The sequence below is a fragment of the Pleurodeles waltl genome, chromosome 8 (genome assembly GCF_031143425.1).
Source record: "Pleurodeles waltl isolate 20211129_DDA chromosome 8, aPleWal1.hap1.20221129, whole genome shotgun sequence".
Lineage (NCBI taxonomy): Eukaryota > Metazoa > Chordata > Amphibia > Caudata > Salamandridae > Pleurodeles > Pleurodeles waltl.
Genome location: NC_090447.1, coordinates 1,407,702,384 through 1,407,730,354, shown reverse-complemented (window position 1 = coordinate 1,407,730,354; position 27,971 = coordinate 1,407,702,384). Strand labels below are relative to the sequence as shown.

The 27,971-nt window shown below is 43.5% G+C and overlaps 1 protein-coding gene across 1 annotated transcript; it reads left to right on the top strand.

Moving 5' to 3' along the window:
* The first annotated feature begins 4 nt into the window (after positions 1–4).
* On the top strand, positions 5–26,448 carry SMIM34 (small integral membrane protein 34). The gene is made up of 2 exons (XM_069202498.1): positions 5–196; positions 22,746–26,448. Exon 2 carries the CDS (start codon positions 22,765–22,767, stop codon positions 23,299–23,301), a length of 537 nt encoding a protein of 178 aa, XP_069058599.1. The 5' UTR covers positions 5–196; positions 22,746–22,764; the 3' UTR covers positions 23,302–26,448.
* The last annotated feature ends 1,523 nt before the right edge of the window (positions 26,449–27,971 follow it).

The following is a 27,971-nucleotide window of genomic DNA, read 5'->3' as shown; positions in this document are numbered from 1 at the left end:
TTGTGGTCAACAGACTCTGCAAGCAGCTACTGTCCACAGTCAAGTGTTGGGAATGTTTTATATTTTGGTGCTGTCCAAGTGGCCTGCGAGGTCCATCTTCTAACAAATTCCTAGCTGTTCCAGTAGTAACGCTGCCTGAGACATTGCATCGGCGCCATAGTTACAGAAGAAGCTCAGTGTTGCCAACCAGGAATTGGTAAGTCTATTTTTTTTGTACATGTCATTGTTTAGAAAGTGAACTAGCCTCTTAAGGGCGTCCAAGTGCTGTGCAGAGTCACAATGAGAGAGACATTCTAACACAGCACTGGAAAGGAAGTACCACTATATGAAACATTCCTATTTACAAATGACTCAGTTGGCTAGCAGATGAAATAATCTTTCTACCAAGTTACGCAGAATTTTAAATTAAAGTAAAAAACTACAAGCAACTTTGTGATAACGTGGCCCACTATGTAGGTACAGAGCAGGCTGCTGTCCCAGGCGAATGAATAATTAGGGGAAGTTTCACTTGCAATTTGCATTGGCTTTGCATCACAAAAGTGATGTACACCAGAGCAAACTGCTGATTTAGAGTTTACTTTTCAAAATGTATTTGCACTTGAAAGTAGCCCTAAAATAATACAAATTAGTGAAAAGTGCTGCTTCACAAAAGTGATGTACACCAGAGCAAACTGCTGATTTAGGGTTTACTTTCCAAACTTTATTTGCGCTGGAAAGTAGCCCTAAAATAATGCAAATTAGTGAAAAGAGCTGCTTTGCATCAAGGGGGCGTTCTATGGGGGCACATTGGCGTTCGATGCAACCACTCAAAGGGTTTGATGCAAAGACATGTCTACAAAAAATTGTAGCTAGGGCTTTGCACCAAAAATATTGCCTCTGTGGACAGCCGTTACAAAGGAGAAATGTTTTAATTTCTCTGAACTTTTCCAACATTGCATGAGAGCTGTACTGTACAGCAGGCCCCCATGTCCAAGCATAGCATTTGGTAATGGAAGCGTACCCTTCAGTACAAAACCTACACTAGACATTATGGGGCATATTTATTTTGCACCGCCTTTGCTCCATACAGTGGGATGCAAGGTTGACGCTCCTCTTTCTATGTGTGCTGAGGTCTGCAGCACACATAAAAAGAGGAAAATGGCTGTGGGGATCGTTTTTGTGCAGGAAGGTATGTCTTCCTGCACAAAAACAATCCTGTCTGCAGCTCAGGCACCCTTGCTCCACGGTGCAAGGGTGCCTGCCTTGGTGCTAGGCAGCCATAACTGTGGCAGGGCAAGGAAAGGACTGGAATGCGCCATATAATGTTAAATGTGGTGCATTTCAGGCCTTTCATGCAGCACAGTAAGGTTGCTTGCTGCGCTGCTCAAAAGTTTGGTAAATCTGCCCCTATGCACACACCCTTGCTCCATGGTGCAAGGCGTTGTGTGTGACACAAGGCAGTTTCAAAGAGTTCTGGCACAGGGGGACAGAAGAACAGGGCTGTTCTGCTATCAACTTTCACGTATCACAGCGCAGCAACTTTAGTAAATCTACCCCTTGGCAAATATGTATGTGTCCATTACAATTTCTGAAGCGCTGATCAGCAGCAATCGACAGAGTAGAACAATAAAAAAGACCATCTAAGAGGTAGATCTTCAAATGTTCCGAAAGGTGGGACATAGAGGATGGAGTCTGGGAGAGTTCAACATCCTGGAATAATAGAATGCTTAGCACAAGGTGGTTTATGACTTGATGAAGGTCACAGGCACAAGAGGCACACAGGATTCCGCACAGTAAGGAACAGTAGACAGTGTAGTATACAGACCCTGCTCAAAAGTCAAATTGGATATGAATGAATTCTGGGAGAAAGTTCAACACTCTGGGAGGACATCACGATTATTCTTGGTTTATGCTTTTCCTGGATACAAGAACGTGCAGAACCATGCCTGATTTGTTTTAGGCCAAGTGGGAAAGCTCTTGCAATAGAGATTTCATTTAGGATTTACAAGGTTGCTGCATGACTGGAATCGTAGAGGGCCCTGAATACAATAAGTTACATGTTCTTGTAAGGTTATATTGAGGCACTCGAGCTATGTGGATATTCCCTCATCAATGTGTGAAATCACACGGGAACCATAGTGGTTTGCAGCACTGACCTAGTCTTCCAGTGAGATGAGTGGGCTTATCTTTTATAGAGCAACAATTTAGTAATTGGTTTGTTTCATTTGGTTAGTGATGTAGTAACTGAGTCCAAGAAACATTTCAGAGACCTTGCCAACGGCACAACAAAGGTGGGTAATAGTCTAAGATCGTAGAGTTCCAACAGCCTGGCTTGAACTTGTAGGAGACATTCGCCTCAACAGAAAAAGAAGGGTTCTGTTAGGGAGGGGATGATTTTCACAGAAGATTTGGCCACCCAGTTCTCACGGAACTCCAGGATAGACAGCAGATTTGAGCTGTCAGCAACAGAAAAATCTAACTGAAGCTGTATTTTCATTTCCATACTGATTCTGTTGCTCATTATTTAATTTACATATTGATCAGTACCAATTTTCTAGGACTCTAAAACACAATATAATGGATCCAAGTGGATGTTAAGCAGTCCCATTTATATTGTGTATCTGGGTTTCAATTCAGATTGGCTCTGTAACTGTGTGTAGTAACTGTTAACTAATAATTCCCTAAGGATATTTATTTATGGAATGTGATAAATATTAGCTAATGTAATTTCTTAAAATGGGGCACAAAATTAAAATGTTGGTGCATACCACCAAAATTTGTATTTCCTGGTATATAATGGGCTACTTTCATCTGGTAAATTTCTTCAGGTTCGAGAAAAATTGATGAGGTGAAAAATCTGGCTGACAAAAATCAAAAATTCTTATAATACAGACACTTGTGGAAACAGTGGTTTGCATGAATGATAGAATTGTATTAGCTGCTCGTAATACAGGCCGTAGGGGCTCATTATGACATTGGCGGTCCCACCACAGGACTCCCAATGCCGCGGGGAGGATGCCACCGCCATTCCGGCAGCATCCGCCCCAGCTGTATTACATGGGACATTGTATTATCACGTTTACGCTGGTCAGCCCGGTGGAAACAGTGCTATGGTATTGGTCTTGGCCAATACCGCAGCACTACAGCACCCTGGGAATGAGCACTTCCGATGGTGCTGGGCAGGGGCCCCCAGTCACTGCCCATGCCATAGACAGTGATATTTTAAGTCTTTTAACTACTGCAGGATGATTGCTTTATTGTTTTTTGTTTTGTTAGCACTATTGCATCTGTTTTAATAGTATCTGCTGTGCATGCCAAATGATAAAGCAAACAGAGGGTGTTTGAGTGTAGAGCCTTAAGGTTCCCCACATTTCTGTACATGGAGAGTGGGGGCTTTGAATGTTTCACTCTTCACAAACCTGCCAGACCAGAAGAGGCTTGCCTACCCCAGTTCCCAATGTGTTCAGAAAAGCATCAAAGTTCACTGTAACACAAACAGCCAGCGGGACAAGAAGAACCAGCAGGCAGGGCTCAGTCTCATGAAAGATACGCAGAGCATCACGCAGCACCCACAGGGTCTCTGCCTCTGTGTTGCACCATGGCCTGAATGTGCATTGATTTAAGCAGTGGTTCTCAACCTGTGATCTGAGGACCCGTGGGGGTCCGCGAAGCCTCCTCAGGGGTCCGTGACTGCTTAGAAAATTAAATAATATTAACAAATTTAGGTGGTCATTATGAACATGGTGGGATTTCCCGCCATGTTCATGCTGGCGGCCTAAACACAGACTGCCAGCCCGTTGAAGACTCCGCCAGCCCAATAAAGAACATTCCACTGGGCTGGCGGGCGAAAATAGTGTTTCCGCCAGCCGGCCCAGTGGAATGCTGGGCCTGGACATTGCCGACGGCTCCATATGGTGTCAATTTTACAGTGCAGCGGGTGCAGCGGGTGCAGGAGCACCTGTCGCTCCTATCACTGCCCGTAAATCGGGCAGTGACATGCACAACGGGGCTGTGCACGGGGGGCCTGCACTGCCCTTGCCAATATCATGGGCAGTGCAGGGGCCCCCAGGAGGGCCCCGGAGCACCTCTTCCACCAGCCTTTCCCTGGTGGGGGAAACTGCCATGGAAAGGCTGGGTGAACACAGTTTCTTTATCCGGCAGGCAGCGCTGCTTGCAGCGCTGCCCTGTCGGATAAGGAACTCCACCATCGTCAGGCTGTCTGGTGGCGGTAGCCTGGTGGTGACGGAGGTCCGCCTGTGGTGATCTCCTGTGTGAAGGATATATGGCAGTCCAGACTGCAATGCTGGTGGCGGTAATTTCCGCCACCGCCGGCATGGCTGTCTGGACCGCCATGTTCATAATGACCCCCTAAGTCCCCAGATTTCAGTAATGACTCAGTAGCAGGTCCCAAGATTCAAATTATGATTTAGTGGGGGTCCCCAGGTTCCAGTAATGATAAAGTGGGGGTCCACAGAAGTCAAAAGTTTGGGAACCACTGGATTAGAGGCTAGCACTTTGTTAGGTGATGTTAAGCAACTGGAGGGTAATGCTCTTTCTACACCTTTCTCCAGGAGAGTGTATTTGTTCTTTGGTCTCATGTTGTGAAAGTGGGATGGGTGATGAGAAGAGTGACATATGAAGGGTAAGGTTGTAGTATGTGGGAATACAGACTGGAAACATCGTTTTCAAAAAGCATAGACTCCAATCCACAGAGTCACAAAATCTCGACCATGCATGCAAATCTCCTTAAAAAATGACTTGAACCTAATCCCATTAGCAAGCACTTGAGAACAAATATGTTGGTCTGCAATTAGGCTATTAAAGTAACTCTAATGAATGACAGAAGTTACGTTGGATGAAGTTAGGAATAAGGTATAAGGCAAATTCTTGTAGGCAGATATTTATGCACAGTGGATATGTGGGCTTCCTATACTAGGGAATCATGTTTTTTTGTGACAGATGATTCAGCAGTCTGCGTTGTCACCTGGCAGGTTTAAGTGATTTCTGTAAGGTAACAAAAAGGATTTCGTGGTTTTGTGGAAGACTACTGCAGCAGAGAGGACAAAATCTATGATAAACATTGCTGGAATGGGATCACTGCAATGTAATTTTCAACACAATAACATTAAAGAGTAAAGCATATTTAGCACTTAATAAGAGAAGAGGATTTTTTGTAGGTGTTTCCTTGGCACTCTCTAAAATGTCAAATACCGATGTCTGATCAGCGCCGAGTTAGGATCATTTACATAATAAACCATAGACGTAGTCCACTTAAAACGTGTGTTTTACATCGTAAATTAACAACCGAATTGTTTTGCAGCCTGCAACATTTGCTCCTACTGTCCGACCTGTCTCGCATCTTGAGAAAGCCAGCACAGCACATACCATCATCACCCAGTCACACAGGCTTCCAGGTAAACAAAACATAACAATAATGATGCGTGTGGCTTCTAAGGACAGCAGACGATAATAGCTATTAACCTCTACAACCGGGTGACAGATTAACTAGCAATTCCCACAAAGCACATTTTTAATTGGTGAGACAAAACCAGTGCCTAATTTGCAAATAAAAAGGCGCCGGCGCCCAAAGCTCTCCTCTGAAACACGCGGCTGCTGCATTTAAATATGCGAGCACAGAATACCGAGGCAGCGTAATCCTGAAGCCATCTCGGGTCTCTTTAATCCATTTACAGCCACTTCCTGCCCCCTCAGCTCACTCTTGCACCCTTCTTGCTTTTTCCCTTTATGACCGTTTTTAGTCTTTCTCATCCTCCGTCTTTCAATATTTGTCTTTTGCTCTCAGTAAATACCTGATGGGGAAAATAAGTGCTGGTGCCCCCCACCGGAAATCACCGGCTCAAATTAAGCACTGGACAGAACCCGCTGTTCATTTCGTCTTATCATTTTTCCTGGTTACACTACTCCAGTTGCTTGCATACTTCCACTCAGTCTAGCAACTTAACTGTGTTGCAATTCAGCATAGAATGCCTGGAGACTGATTATGAGTGAAGGTGTTATTTATCGCACCTAATAAATAACGATACCCTGAGGTATGTTATTTATCCAATGCGATAAATAGTGCATGGTGTTTAATGCAACAAAATCGACATAGCACGGTAAATACCATACACATTTCACCTGTTATTTTTCAGCAGGTTACCAAAGTTAATAAAGGTTGAGGCATTTAACGCATTTGATAACAGGGATTTGTTTTTTCTAACTCAATGCATGGGGATTTATTGTTTGCAAACTCAATGCACACTCGTCAAGGATCTGCGCTCATGAATTTCCTGTCCTCAGAAAAGGTGGTATGTGTCCAGGGAATGGAATACACCTCCCTGTAGCTTCTTGTAGGAAACAATTTTGATCTTAAGTGAGATGCGCTTATAAACACAATGCCATCACCTCTCAATAGAAATGTAACCCCTGTTGCAAATTCTGTCACAAATTATTTCAACCAGGGCCACTCGAAAGACAATTGATTTTGGACATTTAATGAACATTAGCGATGAAAATTCCTGTTGATTCAAGTTGCATCTTCTAAGTAGCTATAGACTTTTTTTTTATAGTAGTTGGTATTTTCTAAATAATTAGGAGTTATTTCTTTTTAATTTTTACTGCTGGACCAATAGTTCAATTTCCAAAAATGACAAAAAACTCATATGCAACAGCAAGATCCAGTAGAAAGCATTTGTAACTAGTCAACTTGATTTTCCGCCTGGATACCTACTAAAGGATCAACTGAAAACTGATGTGTTTAATGCTGCATTGCTAGTAATCACTTTGCAGAAAAGCAGTTATGAGTAGACCTATAATGCATTTAATTGGATAACACAAACATGTTGTGTGCCAGTATGGTCCTTTTATTATGACAAAGCCTGAAGATCTCTCCTGAACTGGACTGAACTTTGTGCAGACTTGTGGCATACTTGCTGCCTCATTACGTGTAAGACATACTTAGGGCTCAGTACAGGTAACCCACTATCCCAGTGCTTCCCACCTGTTGTCTGGGGACCCCTGGGGGTCCACGAAGCCTCCTCCGGGGGTCCATGACTGCTTAGAAAATGTAATAATATTAACAGATTAGGTCCCCAGCTTTCTGTAATGACTCATTGGGTGGGGGGGTCCCCGGATTCCAATAATGATTCAGCGGGGGTCCCCGGGTTCTAGTACTGATAAAGTGGGGGTCCACAGAAGTCAAAAGGTTGGGAACCACTGCACTATGCCATACAATGAGTGGCTTGGGGTTTCTGAATACCAAATATGACAACACTAGACCCAGTTTACCAGGTGCTGATCTGCACCAGGGAAATCCAAACCTGGCGAGGGACATGAACTGCAGGCAGAAGAGAATATTTCTCATTCCCATCCACCTCCAAAACCACAGGGGGGAGGCAGACACTGCTTCTCTGAGCCCGGCCACAGCCTTCCCTGGCCCTGGCCATTCTTCCAGCCACCCGGGAGCTCACCCCTGATCTGCACTGGCCTCTCTGCACCTATGTACCTCCTGCTTAGAGCAGTTGGTAATTGTCAGCAGGTTGGTCCTCGGAATCAGGGATAGCCATGGGAAAGGGGCCCAGTAATTCAAGTCCCCGTTGTGTTTTTTTCCATTCTGAAAACAAAATATAATAATGGGTGGTTGTAGGTAGAGATACTGTCTTCAATCAGAGATTTTGGGCACCTAATATCCCTGCACGTATATCAACCAATTCGTAAGGAGGGCCTTGAGTGGAAAAAAACTACCAATAGACTTTGAAGGTGGTTATACAGATAGTGTGAGCAGTCGGCAGATCTCATGCACTTCATCGGTAAATATTGATATTAATGAATGTCACCCAATGCTTTTCAGCAGTAGCCCTTGAATCCTTTCAAAAAAGATACTAATACCAAATACATTAACATGTGGTTCCAGTTCATCCCAGTCCCCAGGCTATACAACATGGCCGGTCCAAAACATAGACCCTCAATATGAGTCTGGCAGTCCTAAGACCGCCAGACTCGCAGTTGTAACCCGCCAGGGCAGCGTTGAAAGCAGTGCTGCCCTGGGGATTACAAGTCCCCATCCAAATAACGGACACTGAAATGCGCAACGGGTGCTGTCGCACCCGACGCACCACACTATTGCCGCCGGCTCAATTACGACCCGAACTCAATCTTGTGGTGAGGGTTCCGCAGGGCCAGCAAGCGAAAACGCTGTTTTTGCCTGCTGGGCCAGCGGAATACTCCTAATATGAGGGGGGCAAAAGACCTTTATTACTGGCGGTCTTTTGCCTGCAGCGGCTTCAGCAGTCCTGTGAAAGGACCGTCGTGGTCGTAATGAGGCCCATAGCTTCAGTTTATTAATTTCCAGCCATGTCCAATGACCATAGAGGATAATTAAGGGAATCTAAGTTGAAAAGAGTGACCTATCCTCTCTTATTCGTTTTGCTTCCTGGCTCTACGTTTTTGGTTAAAGCTACCGGCAGTACACATAAGTAAGGATGGATGTTGGCAAAGCATTGATCGATCAGAGAGATTCTGAAATAGATGTTGAACAAAAATATTCTGTAATCATTGTCAAGACAGTATTTCCAGACAGTTTGCATAGACAACCAAATGGCAGCTCTGCAGATTTCCATTATAGAAAAATATTTTAAAGTTGCAACTGTTGTGACACTGACCGATCCCATTAGTATGAACCATAAACACCTTAATAACTGCTAACATATACAGTTTTACATGCAATTTACTGGTCTGACACAGAATTAGGAGTGCAGGTTCTCGCCTTGAAACATCAGAAACAATTGTCAAGTCTTCCTTGCATGCTTTTTCAGAGACACACACTCTATGAGCTCTCGATATAAAGTTAACTTGTATAACTATGTAGATGATATGCAGCTGCATTTTAGCATTGATGACACCTCAGAAGCTATGGAGTAATTCCAAATTACTATGTTATAAATCTGTGATTGGATGAATAGCCATCAGTTGAAATTACATTCTGGCAAAACAGAAATTGTTACCACAAAAAAGAAACTTAATTATTGGAATCCCTCCTTTTGGGCCCCTTGAGATGGGATCTCTTCTGTCACTTAAAAAAGTGGTTAAAAGCCTTGGGAATCTCGTTGACAAGCACCTCTCCATGAAATCACAAATAGGAGCTGTGATTTCTTCATGTTTTTTCCAACTCCAGAAAATTAAGAAAATAAGGAAAACGTTACTTTTGAAGCAATCATACAGATTATAATTGCTCTAGTTATGTCCTAGATAGATTATGCAAATTCTGTCTACCTTGGACTTCCAAAAGGACTAAATCATATGTTACAAATAGTACAAAATCAAGTAGTTAGGTTGGTCTGACGATAACCAAGATATTACCATATTAGGCCACTGATGAAAAAGCTACATTGGCTTCTAGTAGCTCTGGGACCATCTTCAAAACCGGCTGCACCAATTTTAAACCCCTCCATGGTAAAAGTCCAGGTTTCGTGTCCTCCAGAACTCTGAGCTACACTCCCAAGCATAATCTTAGATCGGCCCATTTCAATCTACTAACCGTACCCAAAGTCAATAGAAAGAGATTGGGTGGTGCCAGATTTTCAGTGATTGCTCTGCGCACATGGAACTCTCTCCTTCTGGTATTAGAGCTGCAACCAATTATGTGGGATTTAGGATGCTTTTAAAAATCTGGCTACTTAAACAAGTATATGGCTAAGTCTTGATAGTGTGTTGCCCTCCTTTTTACCTTGGCACCATGAAACCTTTTAAGTGTACATGCGCTTTATAAATTCTCTGTAACATAACATAAATGTTAGAAATGGGGTCTTTGGTTGGCAGTCAGGTTACCCCCTGTCCAAGCAAGGACCCTCACTCTAGTCAGGGTAAGTCACACACAATCCAAATTATCCTGTGCCCACCCTCTGGTAGCTTGCAATGAGCAGTCAGGATTAACTTAGAAGGCAATGTGTAAAGTATTTGTGCAATAAATCATACAATAACACAATATAGCACCACCAAAAGTACACCAAACAGTGTTTAGAAAAATATATAATATTTATCTGGATATTTGCAGGTCAAAACGATCAAAGATGCAATAGGTAAATGTAGAGATATCACTGAAAAGTGATATAAAGTGTCTTAAGTCTTTTTAAAGCAAACAAAGTCTCTTTCAAGCGCAAAGTACCTGGTCCATGTGAACAATCTCTGCAAAGGACCGCAGAGGACGAGAAGCGTGGAAACAAAGGGGTGTGCGTCGATTTCTCGGGCCGCACACGGTGATGAGTCGTTAAGTTTCCACGCAGGGACAGCTGTGCGTCGATTTCCGGCGCTCGGTCGTGGATCCTCTTCGGGTTGCGGGGTTTTCAGAGTCCCCGGGGTATGTGCGTGAAATCCTGGGCTTGCGGAGCGAAGTCACAAGCGCTGCGTCGATCTCGTGGGCGCTGCGTGGAATTTTCTTCAGCATGGCAGGCGCTGTGCCGATTTCTGGAAGTCGGGCTGCGTCGTCCCAGGTCGGCTGTGCATCGATCCGGTGGGCCATGCATCGAAGTTCCAGTCGCAACGCAGGCGCCACATCGATCTTCTCCTTGCGAAGTCGTGCTGCGTCATTCCGGTTCAGCGTGCAGTGAATTTCTCACCGCGGGACAGGCTGTACGGCGGTTTTTGCAAGCTGTGTGTCACATTTTCGCCGGCAGGATGCAGGTTCTGGTTCCAATTTTCTTCTCCAGGAAGTGTCTGAGTTTGAAGGGGCAGAAGCCCTGTTTATATACCCAAATGTGCCTTTGATGTGGGGGAGACTTCAAAGAGTGGCTTAGAAGTGCACCAGGTCCCCTTTCAGTTCAATCCTGTCTACCAGGGTCCCAGTAGGGGGTGTGACAGTCCTTTGTGTGAGAGCAGGACCTCCACCCTCCCAGCCCAGGAAGACCCACTCAAAATGCAGATGTATGCAAGTGAGGCTGAGTATCCTGTGTTTGGGGTGTGTCTGAGTAAATGCACAAGGAGCTGTCAACTAAACCCAGCCAGACGTGGATCGTAAGGCACAGAAAGATTTAAGTGCAGAGAAATGCTCACTTTCTAAAAGCGGCATTTCTAAAGTAGTAATATTAAATCCAACTTCACCAGTCAGCAGGGTTTTATATCACCATTATGGCCATACTAAATATGACCTCCCTACTCCTCTCAGCAGCTACCACTCAAACAATGTATGAGGGCAGCCCCAATGTTAGTCTATGAAGGGAGCAGGCCTCACAGCAGTGTAAAAACGAATTTGGGAGTTTTACACTACCAGGACATGTAAACTACATAGATACATGTCCAGCCTTTTACCTACACAGCACCCTGCCCTGTGGGTTACCTAGGGCATACCTTGGGGGTATCTTATATGTAGAAAAAGGGGACTTTTAGGCTTGGCAAGTACTTTTAAATGCCAAGTTGAATTGGCAGTGAAACTGCACACACAGGCCTTGCAATGGCAGGCCTGAGATAAGGTAAACTTAAGTGGGTGGCACAATCAGTGCTGCAGGCCAACTAGTAGCATTTAATCTACAAGCTGTGGGCACACATAGTGCACTCTGCTAGGGACTTATAAGTAAATTAAATAGTCCAATTGGGTAAGATCCAATGTTATCATGTTTAAAGAGAGAGAGCATATGCACTTTAGCACTGGTTAGCAGTGGTAAAGTGCGCAGAGTCTAAAAACAAGCAAAAACAGTGTCCAAAAAGTGGAGAGAGGCAGGCAAAAAGTTAGGGGTGACCACCCTAAGGCTGTCAAGTCTAACAATAACATAACATAACGTAGCATAACGTAACTTAACATAACATAACGTAACATAACATAACCTAACATAACATAACGTATCGGAACTTAACATAACAGAACATAACATAACATAACATAACATAACATAACATAACATAACATAATGGTTATATGTTGAAACCAAGCACCCATGGCTCAACAACGAGTTCGGAACAACAAACTCGTTGGTATCACTAATGCCTTTACCACGAATCCCTTTACAATGATTTTCCGTTGTAAAGGCATTCCTGGTAAAGGCATTATTGATCAGCATGCACGGTTCCAGCATGCTTCCTCCAACCCCCACCCCTAAAAATGACCGCGACCCCCCCACCCCCACAAACACCCCAACCCCACCACCCCAAAAATTACCACAACCCCAACCCCCTCCCCTAAAACCTAAAGCACCCCAACCCACCCCTTAAACCTAAACCCTGACCCCTCAAACCCTAATCACCCCAAACCCCCACCCCACCCCCAAAAACTAAAAAAATGCTGAGTCCCACCCCAACCCCTAAAACCTAAAGCACCGTAACCCACCCCTAAAACCTAAACCCTGACCCATCTCTCCCCCCAAACCCTAATCACCCGAGCCCCCCACCCCAACCCCAAAAAACAGCCCCAGTCCCAGCCCAACTTACCTCCTCCTTCACCGTGTCGACTCCCTTCTTCTGTGCCTTAACCATGCATGTATGTGGGTCACACATGCGTGGTTAAGGCCCAAAAACCAGGAAGTCGTGGAAAACGAAACCGTTGTTTCGCTTTCTTTTTCTATGTCTTCGTGGTTTAGGAATCATTGTTCCGGGTGTTTCCCCAACATAACGTGAGTAATTGGGGAGGAAGCTGAGTTGTGAACGGTTTAATGCAGGGTGATGTAGTGTTCTTTAAAGAAGTGAGTCTTTAACTTTTTCTTTATTCAAATTGGAGCAGTGTTGGGGTGGTCCTGGTTGATATCAGGGTGTTGTTCCAGATCCTGAGTACATAGATGGAAAAGACCTGCTTGTTTCTTTTTTCTTTTTATACTCCTTAGTCTGCAGTCTCATGGTGTCCTAGCTACAGGTGTGCAAGATAAGAGGAGGTGCTGGTCATGATTGCTTTGTAAATGAGGCAGCTGGGTTAGAAGATTATGTTGGCTGACAAGGAGAGCCCATAGAGTTTCATCGGAATTGTGGTGATGTGATCATTTTTCTTCAGGCTCAGCATGGAATGTGCTGCAGCATGTAGGATGCTCTGAAGTGGTGCCAATGGGGAGTTTGGAAGGCCATGGAGAAGGGCAATACCACTATCGATATATATGAGGAATTTAAGTTGTTTTCTGGAACAAACAGTTCGACTTACTTTACCAGGAAGAGCTAGTAGTTGGCTGTGATTGTGTTTTTCAGCAATGTTGTTCTTGAGTGTGATGTTGGTGGCCCAGTTGAATTCAAGGGGGTTGGCATTTGATTAAAGCTGGGGTTCAAAGCCGTAAAGGTTCATGTAATTGAACAAAGTTTGTACTGTAGCTTGTTTGTTGTTCTTGGCAAATAACAGGTAAGTCTGGCTGGGTTGAGCATCAGGTTGTTGTCCAAAGAGATATAGTAGCATGATGAACACTGTCCACTTTAATCCACTAAGCACAGAAAATAAGCTTTTCAGAATAAAAAGACAGCATGGCCTTAAAAGCAAAACCCCCTCCGTGCATATAAAGCAGGGTAAGTTTTCTTACCTAATTAGACCTGCATATTACACACCAATAAAACTCAATGAACATAATTTGTCAAACACATCGGAACGGCTTTGATCTATTTCACACTGTACTCGCCCTGCTTATCCTGTCTTACTAAATTATATTTGAAAGGATGTACTCAAGCAACAGGTCCACCAAGTACTTGATTCGCTGATCCAAAAGAGCATAAATACTATTTTGACAAGTGACACTTCCTTATCAAGTTACTGCAGATGACTGGAAACAACAAAACAGTTACTTTGGCTTTGTTTCTTTGCCCGGGGCTTGTTGGCAGCTTGCAGTTTGACAGGAAACAATGTACTATTATTTTCCAAGAATTTATAAATAGGCACCTTAACCGCTTAGTCATTAGAAATGTGCAAAATAAACTTTCTATTGAATGTAAAAGAGATTGTTAGGTGCTCCGAGTTGCAACAATGAGACAGGATATCATTGGTGGTATCAAGTATCCATTACTTTGTGTCACCCCATTTCTTTGTTGAGTGTTCCCATCTAGAGGAGAGGAAAACCCATCTTTGAATGGGCCGGAGCCTTAACAGCATGTACACATTCAGGATTACCAAGGTGTCCTTCCCTGATACCAAGGGGCATATTTAAGAGCCCCTAGTGCCATTCCAACACCTCATTAGCGCCAATTTTATGACGGTATTGTGGCGTTAGAAGGCCAAAACCGCAGCAGCATGTTCACAAAGTGGCACAATGGATGCATTGCGCCACTTTGTAGCCCTTTGAGCTACATTATGTCTGCTTCAGGCATAACGAATGCAAAGGGGGGGTTCCCCCAATTGGGGGGCCACAAAATGACAATAGATTTCTTTGCCTCATTTTTTTGGCATTTTTAATGCCTACTCAGAGCAGACATTAAAATGAGGCACACCATTGATTACAATGGGCCACAATGAGCTTTGAGGGATTACCGTCAACATTTTTGATGCTAATCCTGCAAACCTCCAGACTAGCGTCAAAAAGTCTGACACTAGTCCGATAACTACAGTCATGGTGCGCCGTATTTTAAATACAGCACACAAATGGTGGCATTAGGGGTGCACTAAGGGGCGCAAGAAACTTTTCTTAAATGTGCCACCACATGTGCCAGGTACACATAATATCACATGCACTTCCAGTGCATTGTTATACATTATGACCCCAAATTGGACTGCAGTGTCATTGGCACGGTATGGCAAGGACAACACAATTCAGTTCTCTACACATTGCTGCCTGTTATATGCTGTTCCCTCATGTTCAATTCCAGTAGTAAATATTCTCTTCCTTTGAAGCCAACTATTTGTAGTGGTGGTACTGCTCCACCATGCAGGAACTTGGGTTTGATATTTTCTATTGCCCAACGGTATACATCCTGTATCATCGACCACTATTGGTTCCATAAAGTTGTTATTACACTGCTAATGAGATAAATCAGACCTTCTGTTCAAAGGCTCTCAATAGATACTCCAGCAGGGAAGGAGGAAACTTTCTTTGCTGAATGCTTAACTATTGAAATGACAATATCTTGGAATGCTATACCTCTCTAGCTGGATTTCAGTTTACCACTTAGCCTGCTGCAGGAAGTACCTTATTACTGGAAGTCCGATTGATGAATACTCCTCTACAGACAATTTCTGAGCAAAGGTCATGATTTATCGATTACTGCCAAAGCAAGAACACAAGCATAGGGAGACTTTCTTTTACCTAAATAAAGGTCAAGTCACGTTTCCTCCACCATACAAATGAATACAAGTTAGAACCCATCAAATGGACACATAAACACAAATAAATATAAGCCAAACATTTGGTGACTCATACATGTGCCTTCAAGCACAGTCTCTGGTCAAGGAAATGAACCAGAGAGAAGCCATTCATTGAGATAGAAAAGTGATTTTTCAAGGTATCAAGCACATCACATACGTAGAAAAATCCACTGCTAATACTCCTTAAGAGAAAAACAGAGAGATAACTTTGTAGGTAGTCCTCCAAGTAGATCAATTCAAAACTGAATAAAACCACAAGCTAAAGTCTACAGCCAAGCAACCAAAGAGATGTTAGGAGATCATATTATGTCTCAGATCAATAAAGCATTCCATAATGGTAAGTACACGCACACACGCTTCTATACTGTACTCTATGAGTCATCATCTCCTCACTTACTTACAGTACCCGAGTGCCTGGTTCCTTAAGTTACCCCTTTTAATGTGTATGCATGTAAACCACAATGCTGAGTAAATTACAACTGAATCGTACTTCCTGGAAAGTGTGCTACCTCTTATCAAAATACATAAATATCAGAATAGTATATGAAACAAACATACTTTGAAAAAAGGCCAACTTTAGAATGTAGCAAATTCTTCTCATCTGAATCAGACAGAAGCTATCCCCCTACTACCAGGGAATATCCTAATCATCCAGTACCAACACCTGCATACCGACACATAACAATATTTGAGGAAATAAGGTAAATGGGGTTGTGTCAATCACCGTCATTGATCTTTCTCACTGCTGAGATTCCAATGTGATCCATGTTTGATTTCCAGCTCCTTTAAAAGGTTGCTCCAGACAGCATCTACTTTCATCTGAACTTAGTTATGGGAGGTTGAGCCCTTCATCCCTGTACCCAAAGAAATGTCTGTCACCACAGAACTCGACAGAGCCTGCTTGTGACCACTCTAAATCACATTAAATCCTTCTTACCACAGTAAATGACATTTGTGCCAGTGATATCCTGTCACGTTTTGAAATTTCAGTACAATGAGGCAGTCCTGACGGAATCTGTCTACACCACAAATACCAAAAAGCAAACTAAACTTAAGAAATATTGGGTACCATCGTAGCTTAGAAATGTGGCATTTGACACAAATCTCTAGGCAAACCTTAACCAAGCTTCAACCATCACCTTCTCTGCCAGATAATGGACCTGGTCATTATCATTCAGCTGGGGAACGTTGACCTCAAACCACTGCAGATTAAATGTTTCCCTTTGTTGGTTCTAAAACTGAATGGCATCAGCACTTCAAGATGAATGTGATATGACAGGCAAAGAAAATGTGCCATTTTAAGGTTTAGGACAAATTTATGGTCATTGATATTCTGGAAAAGAAACAGTCCAATAGATGAAACAAGTTGTCCCTTGCTTTAGGTCTTGTTTAGCACTTTCTGAATGACACAAACTTTAGAAACACACAGAACAAATTTAATGCCCGTACCCTTCGAAGAGCTACTGATTTTTACGGGATTTGTGTGATTACTAATCTACTGTTTTGTCTGCATGTCTATCAAAAATGTTTTCTTCTCAGTGGGTCTGGGATCATTGACCCATATTCACAATTAACATTTATGAGGCGATTTTAGCTACAATGATTTTGAAAGAAAATTAATAGCATTATCAAACCAGCTTGCTTTTCCTATTCGGTGACTTGACTAGCACAGTTCTTCTCCTTAGATCCCCAAGATGCCATGTTTTTCATTCTGACTCTGGCCAGCTTGGCCTCTGGTGCATAGTCATGACAAATAAAAACAAAACATAGGTACTAAACATACATGATGTAACAAAAGACAAGAGACATATCAAAGACCAAGCTGCACCACAGGCACACCCACAGATGTGCATGCATACCTATGTTGCAATCACTTCACAGTTGCTTTCTAAACATCTCCAGCTATAGTGTGGGCTTTTGTGGACATGATAAAGGCACTCAGCAGTAATCCTTTGAATGACTGAAAAATAAGGACCAAAATACTATGGGTCACTATCCGAGAGCAAATTGTATCACTATCAGGACATGGATGATGTATATAAGCAATTTGTTTTACTCCAACAGCAAGAAGTTTGCACCATTCCTAATTAAAAAGTCAACGAATTTTGGCTGCCAATTTCCTTGCCTCTCAGTCTCAATAGTCAGCGATCGTCTGTGTATTGCTTATTCTTACAAAAATCATCAGAATTAAATGATACCTCTGTTACTTGAATATGTGCAGAGCAGCCTTGCTGTTTGTTTTAGGTAAACTGTGCTACTCTGGCTGTGGCATTATATAGTTATGCACTTGCATATAAAACTGTTATGGCCCACAATATTACTAAAGCCATAATCTGCATCTGTCAGCAACAAATTGTAACTTATGCCTATTAAATTCACATAATACATATCTACTATAAGGGTTGTCTATCACCAGAACTGTACAGCCAAAAAACAATCCACAAAATGAACACGCATTTTATGACTGAAGAGATTTATAAAGCATTACTGGACACATTTGGAGGACTTTAAAATAGTCTATTTACTGCAGGTCCCAAATATCTAAACACTTTGATCTCTTCTTTACATATCACATAAACACTGAAATATTGGATGGTAATAAAAATGCCCATCCCAACAGATCTATCCACATCTTTCTCCCTCCAACCATGCCAGATCAGGATCACCAATATAAACAAAACCTCAGATTGGACAACCCAGTTGTAGGAAAGTATATATGTTGTTTTAGTTGTATGTGTCACTGGGACCCTGCCAGCCAGGGCCCCAGTGCTCATAAGTGTGCCTGAATGTGTTACCTGTGTTATGACTAACTGTCTCACTGAGGCTCTGCTAATCAGAACCTCAGTGGTTATGCTCTCTCATTTCTTTCAAATTGTCACTAACAGGCTAGTGACCAATTTTACCAATTTACATTGGCATACTGGAACACCCTTATAATTCCCTAGTATATGGTACTGAGGTACCCAGGGTATTGGGGTTCCAGGAGATCCCTATGGGCTGCAGCATTTCTTTTGCCACCCATAGGGAGCTCTAACAATTCTTACACAGGCCTGCTACTGCAGCCTGAGTGAAATAACGTCCACGTTATTTCACAGCCATTTTACACTGCACTTAAGTAACTTATAAGTCACCTATATGTCTAACCTTTACCTGGTAAAGGTTGGGTGCTAAGTTACTTAGTGTGTGGGCACCCTGGCACTAGCCAAGGTGCCCCCACATTGTTCAGGGCCAATTCCCCGGACTTTGTGAGTGCGGGGACACCATTACACGCGTGCACTACATATAGGTCACTACCTATATGTAGCTTCACAATGGTAACTCCGAATATGGCCATGTAACATGTCTATGATCATGGAATTGCCCCCTCTATACCATCCTGGCATAGTTGGCACAATCCCATGATCCCACGGGTCTCTAGCACAGACCCTGGCACTGCCAAACTGCCTTTCCCGGGGTTTCACTGCAGCTGCTGCTGCTGCCAACCCCTCAGATAGGTTTCTGCCCTCCTGGGGTCCAGCCAGGCCTGGCCCAGGAAGGCAGAACAAAGGACTTCCTCAGAGAGAGGGTGTTACACCCTCTCCCTTTGGAAAATGGTGTTAGGGCTGGGGAGGAGTAGCCTCCCCCAGCCTCTGGAAATGCTTTCATGGGCACAGATGGTGCCCATTTCTGCATAAGCCAGTCTACACCAGTTCAGGGACCCCTCAGCCCTGCTCTGGCGCGAAACTGGACAAAGGAAAGGGGAGTGACCACTCCCCTGACCTGCACCTCCCCTGGGAGGTGCCCAGAGCTCCTCCAGTGTGCTCCAGACCTCTGCCATCTTGGAAACAGAGGTGCTGCTGGCACACTGGACTGCTCTGAGTGGCCAGTGCCAGCAGGTGACGTCAGAGACTCCTTCTGATAGGCTCCTTCAGGTGTTGCTAGCCTATCCTCTCTCCTAGGTAGCCAAACCCTCTTTTCTGGCTATTTAGGGTCTCTGTCTTTGGGGATTCCTTAGATAACGAATGCAAGAGCTCATCCGAGTTCCTCTGCATCTCTCTCTTCACCTTTCTGCCAAGGAATCGACTGCTGACCGCGCTGGAAGCCTGCAAAACTGCAACAAAGTAGCGAAGACGACTACTGCAACTCTGTAACGCTGATCCTGCCGCCTTCTCGACTGCTTTCCTGGTGGTGCATGCTGTGGGGGTAGTCTGCCTCCTCTCTGCACTAGAAGCTCCAAAGAAATCTCCCGTGGGTCGACGGAATCGTCCCCCTGCAACCGCAGGCACCAAAGAACTGCATCACCGGTACCCTGGGTCTCCTCTCAGCACGACGAGCGAGGTCCCTTGAATCCAGCAACTCTGTCCAAGTGACTCCCACAGTCCAGTGACTCTTCAGTCCAAGTTTGGTGGAGGTAAGTCCTTGCCTCCCCACGCCAGACTGCATTGGTGGGAACCGTGACTTTTGCAGCTACTCCGGCCTCTGTGCACTTCCGGTGGAAATCATTTGTGCACAGCCAAGCCTGGGTCCACGGCACTCTAACCTGTATTGCACGACCTTCTAAGTTGTCCTCCGGCAACGTGGGACTCCTTTGTGCGACTTCGGGTGAGCACCGTTTCCCTCCACTTTGTAGTGCCTGTTCCGGCACTTCTGCGGGTGCTGCCTGCTTCTGAGAGGGCTCCTTGTCTTGCTCGATGCCCCCTCTGTCCCCAGACGCAACTGGCGACATCCTGGTCCCTCCTGGACCACAGCAGCATCCAAAAACCCTAACCGCATGACTTGCAGCTAACAAGGCTTGTTTGTGGTCTTTCTTCAGGAAAACACTTCTGCACGACTCTCCACGGCGTGAGGGATATGTCCTCCAAAGGGGAAGTCTCTAGCCCTTGTCGTTCCTGCAGAATCTTCAGCTTCTACTGTCCAGAAGCAGCTTCTTTGCACCCACAGCTGGCATTTCCTGGGCATCTGCCCATCTCCGACTTGCTTGTGACTTTTGGACTTGGTCCCCTTGTTCCACAGGTACCCTCATTTGGAAATCCATCGTTGTTGCATTGCTGATTTGTGTCTTTCCTGCAGAATTCCCCTATCACGACTTCTGTGCTCTTTGGGGAACATCAGTGCACTTTGCACTCACTTTTCAGGGTCTTGGGGTGGGCTATTTTTCTAACCCTAACTGTTTTCTTACAGTCCCAGCGACCCTCTACAGGTCACATAGGTTTGGGGTCCATTCGTGGTTCGCATTCCACTTTTGGAGTATATGGTTTGTGTTGCCCCTATCCCTATGTGTCCCCATTGCATCCTAATGTAACTATACATTGTTTGCACTGTTTTCTAATACTATACTGCATATTTTTGGTATTGTGTACATATATCTTGTGTATATTGGCTATCCTCATACTGAGGGTACTCACTGAGATACTTTTGGCATATTGTCATAAAAATAAAGTACCTTTATTTTTAGTATATCTGTGTATTGTGTTTTCTTATGATATTGTGCATATGACACTAGTGGTACTGTAGGAGCTTCACTCGTCTCCTAGTTCAGCCTAAGCTGCTCTGCTAAGCTACCATTATCTATCAGCCTAAGCTGCTAGACACCCTATACACTAATAAGGGATAACTGGGCCTGGTGCAAGATGGAAGTACCCCTTGGTACTCACTACAAGCCAGTCCAGCCTCCTACACCAGTGCAGTAACCAGCTAAGCTGAATATATAATGTGAAATACCTTAAAGGGACCTGCAGCACTATTGAAAGCTAATGACATACTGAAAACCATAAAACTGTGTGTCTGTCTCTTACAGTTCATTATCCAACACACTGCTACGCACTGCATCCGATAACACAATAACTACACCTCAGTGGTCTTCATTGAAGACATGGAAAAGCTTACCAAATAGGATCAAAACAAAACAACATCGTTCCAGCCACACACCCTACATGGTGCAGCATGCTCCTCATAGAGGCAAGCACTTCAGCACCCCACATGGGGGTAGTAAGCACTATTTAAGTACTGCAATACAATACAATACTCTAATACTAAAAGCACAAAGAAAATGTTTAACACCAGAAATCTATGTGCAACTGGGAATGATGTTCAGGTGTGTTACTCCTAGACTGCACCTACACCTTTATTTTTGTCTGTACAAAATGTGTGAACTGTTGGTTTTCAATGAGTAGATCAGATGACTCAGCCAGTGATATCATAGTAGAATATTCAGGCTGGTTTGAATTGGTGTAGTCAATCAAATCAATCAATAAAAAAAAAATGATTGAGTAGTGTAGTGACAGTAAAGCCATAGAGATAATTGGAGGAAGGAGCTCAAGGAGGTAGGATTGAAATATCAGGGATGGTCTGTCCTGTCAGAGGTGCCAGTGAGGGTCTTCAAAAATCCTGTCTGTGATACCATTTGTTTAAGCATTATCTAGAGGTCTTCTCATGACACTCATGGGAGAGTCTGAAAACTCCTCCAGTCATGCCCCATTAGTTGAGCCTTTCACACTGCTGGTGAGAGGGGAACTGCATGGACATAGGCAGTTTGTGGGATTCCATGAAATCCTTCTAGACATTACTAGTTCAATGGGATTCCGCTTGCCGACTGGACACTGGCTGAAAGTAGGGTAGTAGAATGAAGGTTGAATCAAATCTGAGCATGCCTGGAAAGATCCATGGCAATGCTGTTCGAACATTCTATAGAAAAGAGGCAAGGGTAATCCCAAGGAACTCAAAAAGTTGAAGACAGGTTTTCTCACCAGAAGACTAAATGTTACTTATAAATAGACCTGGAAATGAGGGAGGTCGTCCCAAGAACTGTATACCACCTTGGAGCCACAGGGCTCCACATGACCTCCCAGTCACTCTGACTCAAGTGCGAAGGAATTAATATGAGACAGATGTGTCCACCTTAGAGGGTGCGTAAAATAATTTTCACAAGAGGAAGAATATGAGGCTCAACCACTGGTATGGCCCAGGATCATGCTTAAACTAGGCAACAAAGAGAATAGAAGCTATATGTGTTAGAGTGATGCCAGATGCTAAATAAGCATGTCTCACTTAAAGGGGCACATGGAAGGTCTTTGGGATGGGAGAGACTCCTCTTTAGAATAGAAATGTGGGTTACTGTAGGTATCTCGCCCAAAGAAAACCGTCCTACACCAGCAGGAAACTGAAGGACGGAAAAGGTTACACATTTTGATACACTAAATGGATGGGGAGAAGAGTCTAGGTATCCTCTGGTCATGTTCACAAAAGGATGTGAGCACCCAAAAACATGTTATTTCCATCTGCAGATTGACAACTTTAGTCACCTAACCAATAAAATGCAATATACAATCTAGTTACTGAATGATTTCAAGACAAGAGGGCTTTCAAAACTAGCTTAAAGGTGCCTCCATAACAAATTATGACCATTTGTTTTATATTGCAAGAAGCTGACCGTTACACAAATAAACATTTATTTTTTCCTTGTCAGCTGTGATAGACTGCTTTGACTATGCTTATGGAGTACATATCAACTTCAATAAATGTTTTATGGCTTGTTTTTCAGTGACACAACCACTACCAAGATGGGGGAGGTGAATGTAACATTTGTGACTACATTGGGAGCACGTAATGTCAGCTACAGCACCATTCTCACCTCCAACAGCACTGCTCCAGCAGGCTCCGATGAGACCAGTGCTGCCTGGTACATCTTCACTGTCATTGGATTCTTTGGAATTGTGATGTTCAGCCTTATGGTCAGCAACCTCCTTGTCAACAAAGCTGCAGAAGAGGCAGACCCTTATTTTCAGTACATTGAAAAACAGACGAAGAAGAAAGAGACCATAAAAAAGCTAGCTACAAACAAATTCCTCGGCTTTGCAAACAAAAGCAAAGAGGACCACTCCAAGATCAATAAAGATGAAGACAAGATGTGCAGTGGAGAAGTTGAAAAACAGCATGAAGAAGGGCCTAAAAAACAGCAAGAGGAAGGGTCCAAAGAGCAGCAAGGGGCGCAACCCCAAGTACAACAAGGAGGACCTAATGAGGAGCAACATAAGGAGCTACCCCAAGAACAGGTTGTAGATCAAGACTCCTTATTCATGGTTGCAACAAAATGCTGATTTTCTGGGAGCACTTACCAGTGATTTAGGATGGTTGAGCAGTAAAGAACATACTTGCATGTTTTTTATATTTATAAAGCATAATCTATGCAGAAGAACAACGGGGTGCTGTACATTGAAGGGGTTTGCGTCACTAGACCAGACTGTGTGCAATAAATGACAATCCAGAGCATTCAAAAGAAGATGACATTCATTGTTAAAGTAAGAGTACCACTTTGTCTGTGAACCAAGGTGCCATCTTTGAACTGTCACTCAACAAAAACACTGCTTTCATTCCCAAGACTGGGAGGGGAATCCAAACCATCTAAGAAGGAATCATTGGAAGGCTGAATATGCTCACCAGCTGGTGCCGATGTATGCAGTGGTCTCCTATTCACTATCCTGTCTGGAACTAGTTCTCACTCATCAAAGAGACTGTATGTAGCTTACCATGCGTAATCAAGAGTGTCCATATAAGTTTTATTGTATGATTAATCAAACCCTTTACAAAGGGAAATCGTCCCCCATAAAACCGTGTTTACATTAAATTATGTAAAATCCGTACAATAAGTAAAATATGACTAAAACTAGAGTGATAAAAAGGAACGAAAGACAGCAATGCTCATCATTAGTATGTCATTGTCTTTCCAAGAGAAAGTAGAGTGCAAAAGAGACAGGTCAAATGAGCAGATTTCATTTATTAAGGTAGTTACTACGGAAGGCCTTTATTGTGGTCACTGACCAGTAGGCGCTCTAGAAAATCCCTCAAACATTTACATAAGTTCTGGGTAGTTATAGACAGAATATAGTCTAGGACAAGAAAAAGGAGAACTTGAGCGAAAGTAATAATACAAAACATCAAAAAATAATTGTTTTTCTAAGAAAAAAAGAAAAACAAGGTGCAAACAAGCAGGTCAAGCGAGCAGGGTCTCATACATTAAAGTGGAGCGTGCTAAGGGGCTCTGTTTTAGCAACAGTCACTTATTTCCTCTAAAAAGACTATAACAAAGGCAGTATGAACTTGGTTAGTCCAAAGTCTGGCCATTCTTAATGCTATCATTCAGTAGGTTTTGCAGTTGGTAGGTAAATTTTCCAAATGTAGGTAGGTCAGTTGATTCATTCAATGTAAAAATCAAGTTCCTCGCTTGGAGGCAGGTTCTTATGCCATGGCTTAAAAAGAGAAGTTTGAGCAAAGTGTGACGTGCATTCCTCAGTGCCGGGCAGCAACAGAGTAAATAGCTAAATGTTTCAGTGGTATAGCCACAGAGCCTGCAGTTAGTAATCATGGAAAGGGCGAGCCATTTTGGATTCATCATTTTAATTTTAGAGGCCGTCAACCTTGCAGCCATGACGTGGGACAGGCAGGCTTCCCCAATCGCACACTTTAAGTATGGTTGCTCAGTCAACGGATCAGGATATATATCATAAGATGGCACCACGGCCCCTACCACTGGTGTGCTGTTGAGTTTAGGCAAGTCTGTTGCCGTAGAAATGGATCTGGTCTGCTTTTTTTAGAACCACTTTAAAGGCCGACTGTGTGAGGAACAGCGTAACTAAGGCTGTCTGACCAATTTGAAGAGACTGAAATGCAGTGGCTTAAAAATTCGAGCAGGGATTCATTTTTAGGTTGAAAAACGAGTAAATTACCAATTTCATTGTATTAGATTGGTCCTTGGCAGCCCTGTTGTACTATTTAAAAAAGGAGCCCATGTGGACCCACTTCTGGCTTTCTAGACCCACTTCAAGTCTTACTAAGCAGCCTCTGATGTACTGAGGCAACTTGAACACACTCTTATAGGTTTTGACCTGCTCTGGAAAGGCTTCATGGGTGTAATTTAACGCTGGCAGAAGAGCGACTTTAAGCACGTGTTAGATGGGAACTGAGGAGGGACTCTCCATCAGGTTGTTAAGATGGCATACTCTTGCGATCATCAGTTCAGACTTGGTTTTAAGATGGCAGAGGTGGGCTTTAGCACTCCCGTTCACTGTAAGGCAGACCCCTAAATAGTTGGATGATTTTGCAAAATTATTTTTGGGGGTCCCATAGTCCAGTAGTGGCTCAAATTCTTGGAGGCTTTCCCGAGGGTCACTACCTTTGTCTTTGAGACGTTCACCCTCAGAGTTTGCCTTGTTGTAATTATGGAGAGGGGATAATGCTTTTTGATGTACCGTTCTGGAATGATCTAACAGGACAATGTTGTCGGCTTGTTGAGCAGTGTAATTTTAGAATTCCTAAGTTTCGGGGGAATCAGGTCAGCACTTTTTAAGGCTGACGACATGTCTGCTGTAAACAAATTGAAGAGGAGCGTGGCAAGGGCACAGCCTTGCTTCAGCCTGTTGTCGTTGGGAAGCTTCCTGCTTAGTGCTGTTGCGGACAGCTTAACTCTCGCCCAAGTTGGTGTATAGAGTAAAGCTATAGACCTCAGCAAATGACTAAGGATGCCCCAGCCTTGGAGTTTCTTCCACAGATACTTCTGACCAGGGAATCAAGTGCTGCGGAATAGTCCACAAAACAAGCATAAAGAGGGGGAGTCTTTTTGCTAGAGGCGACAGTTGCAGAATTCCATGATGTAACCAAGTGAAAATAATGTGTAAAAGACTGTCCCCTATCCAAGAGAGACCCCTAAAAGTTCTTGTCAGGTCATTCACGGTATTCTTGTCTTCGGTTGTTTATTAAAATAAAATTGTTACTGGCATTGTTATTTATGTTACTGTATTGAACCTTAAGTCAAAAAAGAAGATCAATCATGAGCCGAAATACACATACTGCACTGGTATCTCTGCAATTTTGTGCCAACATTTCTAGATTTGAAAGATTGAACAGGTGGTACTTTCCACTGACATTTGCACAGACATCCGATCCAATCAACTTGTGTAAAATGTACCTTTTGCATTGGTCGGTCGGCACAAATATCACCTTAGCATTTGTTGCTGAAACTGGCGTCAGTCCAATATGAATAATTCCAAAACCTTCATGCAATTTTTAGTGCAATGTATGTAATCCGACCCCCTGTGAAATGAGGTGTTTCTTTAAGCATTTGCAAGTGCACTGGTGTCACAGTAATAATAGGAAACACTTCTGCATGAAAATCTACTTAATTAATAAAACCAAATAACAGCCCACAGCCCAAAGATATGTACAATTTCATCACATAATAAACTTTTATTAGCTCCTAGGTTTGATTTCAGTGCAGCATAAAGTATCCTCTTCAACGCCGAAAAGCACGGGTGTGTGTGTGTGTGTAGGTCCGAGCATAAACGGATATAGTTGTATATAATGGCATATTATGACATTTTTAGAATTCAAATTTCAGGTAAACATTCAGAAAATAACAACACCGGTAACATCAAAGTGTTATCGTACAGACACAGTCATTAGTAAAATAATTACAGCAGCTTAGCAAATACAAAAGAATGTTCGTAGTCAATAACAACGAGCGACCCACCAAAGAACAGGAAACAATTGGAAATTGAGATCCCAAGTCCACTGTGATGTCTTTCCAGACCTCATTATTTCATTATCTAATCTTCACATTTGTAATCTTCATTACGCCAGAATATCATATTTTAGATATCATTCTGCAAAAACAATGTAGCCAGGACATCTACTGCCAAAATATTGTGAATGTAAGTATATAGAGGTAAGTATAGATTTAATATTAATAACTCTACAGCTACTTAACTGGAGTTAAGAACAGACATTTCGGGGCATATTTATACTCCGTTTGCGCCGGAATTGCGTCGTTTTTTTTTTACGCAATTCCGACGCAAAACTAACTCCATATTTATACTTTGGCGTTAGACGCGTCTAGCGCCAAAGTACATGGAGTTTGCGTCATTTTTTAGCGTGGACACCTACTTTGCGTTAATGAGATGCAAGGTAGGCGTTCCCGTCTAAAAAATTTACTCTGAGGCATGTGCGCCGTATTTACACTCCCGGGCAAAATTCACGCCCGGGAGTGGGCGGGTCAAAAAAAATGACGTACGGCCGCTTTTGCGCCGTTTTTTAGCGCCTGGAAAAGGCAGGCATTAAGGGATCTGTGGGCTCTGAAGGAGCCCAGAGTTGCCCTCCCATGCCCCCAGGGACACCCCCTGTCACCCTTGCCCACCCCAGGAGGACACCCAAGGCTGGAGGGACCCATCCCAGGGACATTAAGGTAAGTTCAGGTAAGTCATTTTTTTTTTGTAGCATAGGGGGGCCTGATTTGTGCCCCCCTACATGCCACTATGCCCAGACAGAAGTCCCCTGGGCATGGCCATTGGGCAATGGGGCATGACTCCTGTCTTTGCTAAGACAGGAGTCATTTCTATGGGGGTTGGGAGTCGAAAAAAATGGCGCAAATCGGGTTGAGGCGAAAAATTTGCCTCAACCTGACTTGCCCCATTTTTTGGCGCCCAAGCTCCATATCCCCCTACGCCGGCGCTGCCTGGTGTACGTCGTTTTTTTCAACGCACACCAGGCAGCGCCGGCGGCTAACGCCGGCTAACGTCATTGATTAAATACGGCGCCCGCATGGCGCTTCAGAATGGCGTTAGCCGGCGCGAATTTTTTGGACGCAAAACTGCGTTAGCGCAGTTTTGCGTCAAAAAGTATAAATATGGCCCTTCGTTCTAACCTTTGTATAATTATCTTCACTTTTTTTTAATAGTCGATATTCTAGCCAGGACATTTTTGTATGACTATATTTTAG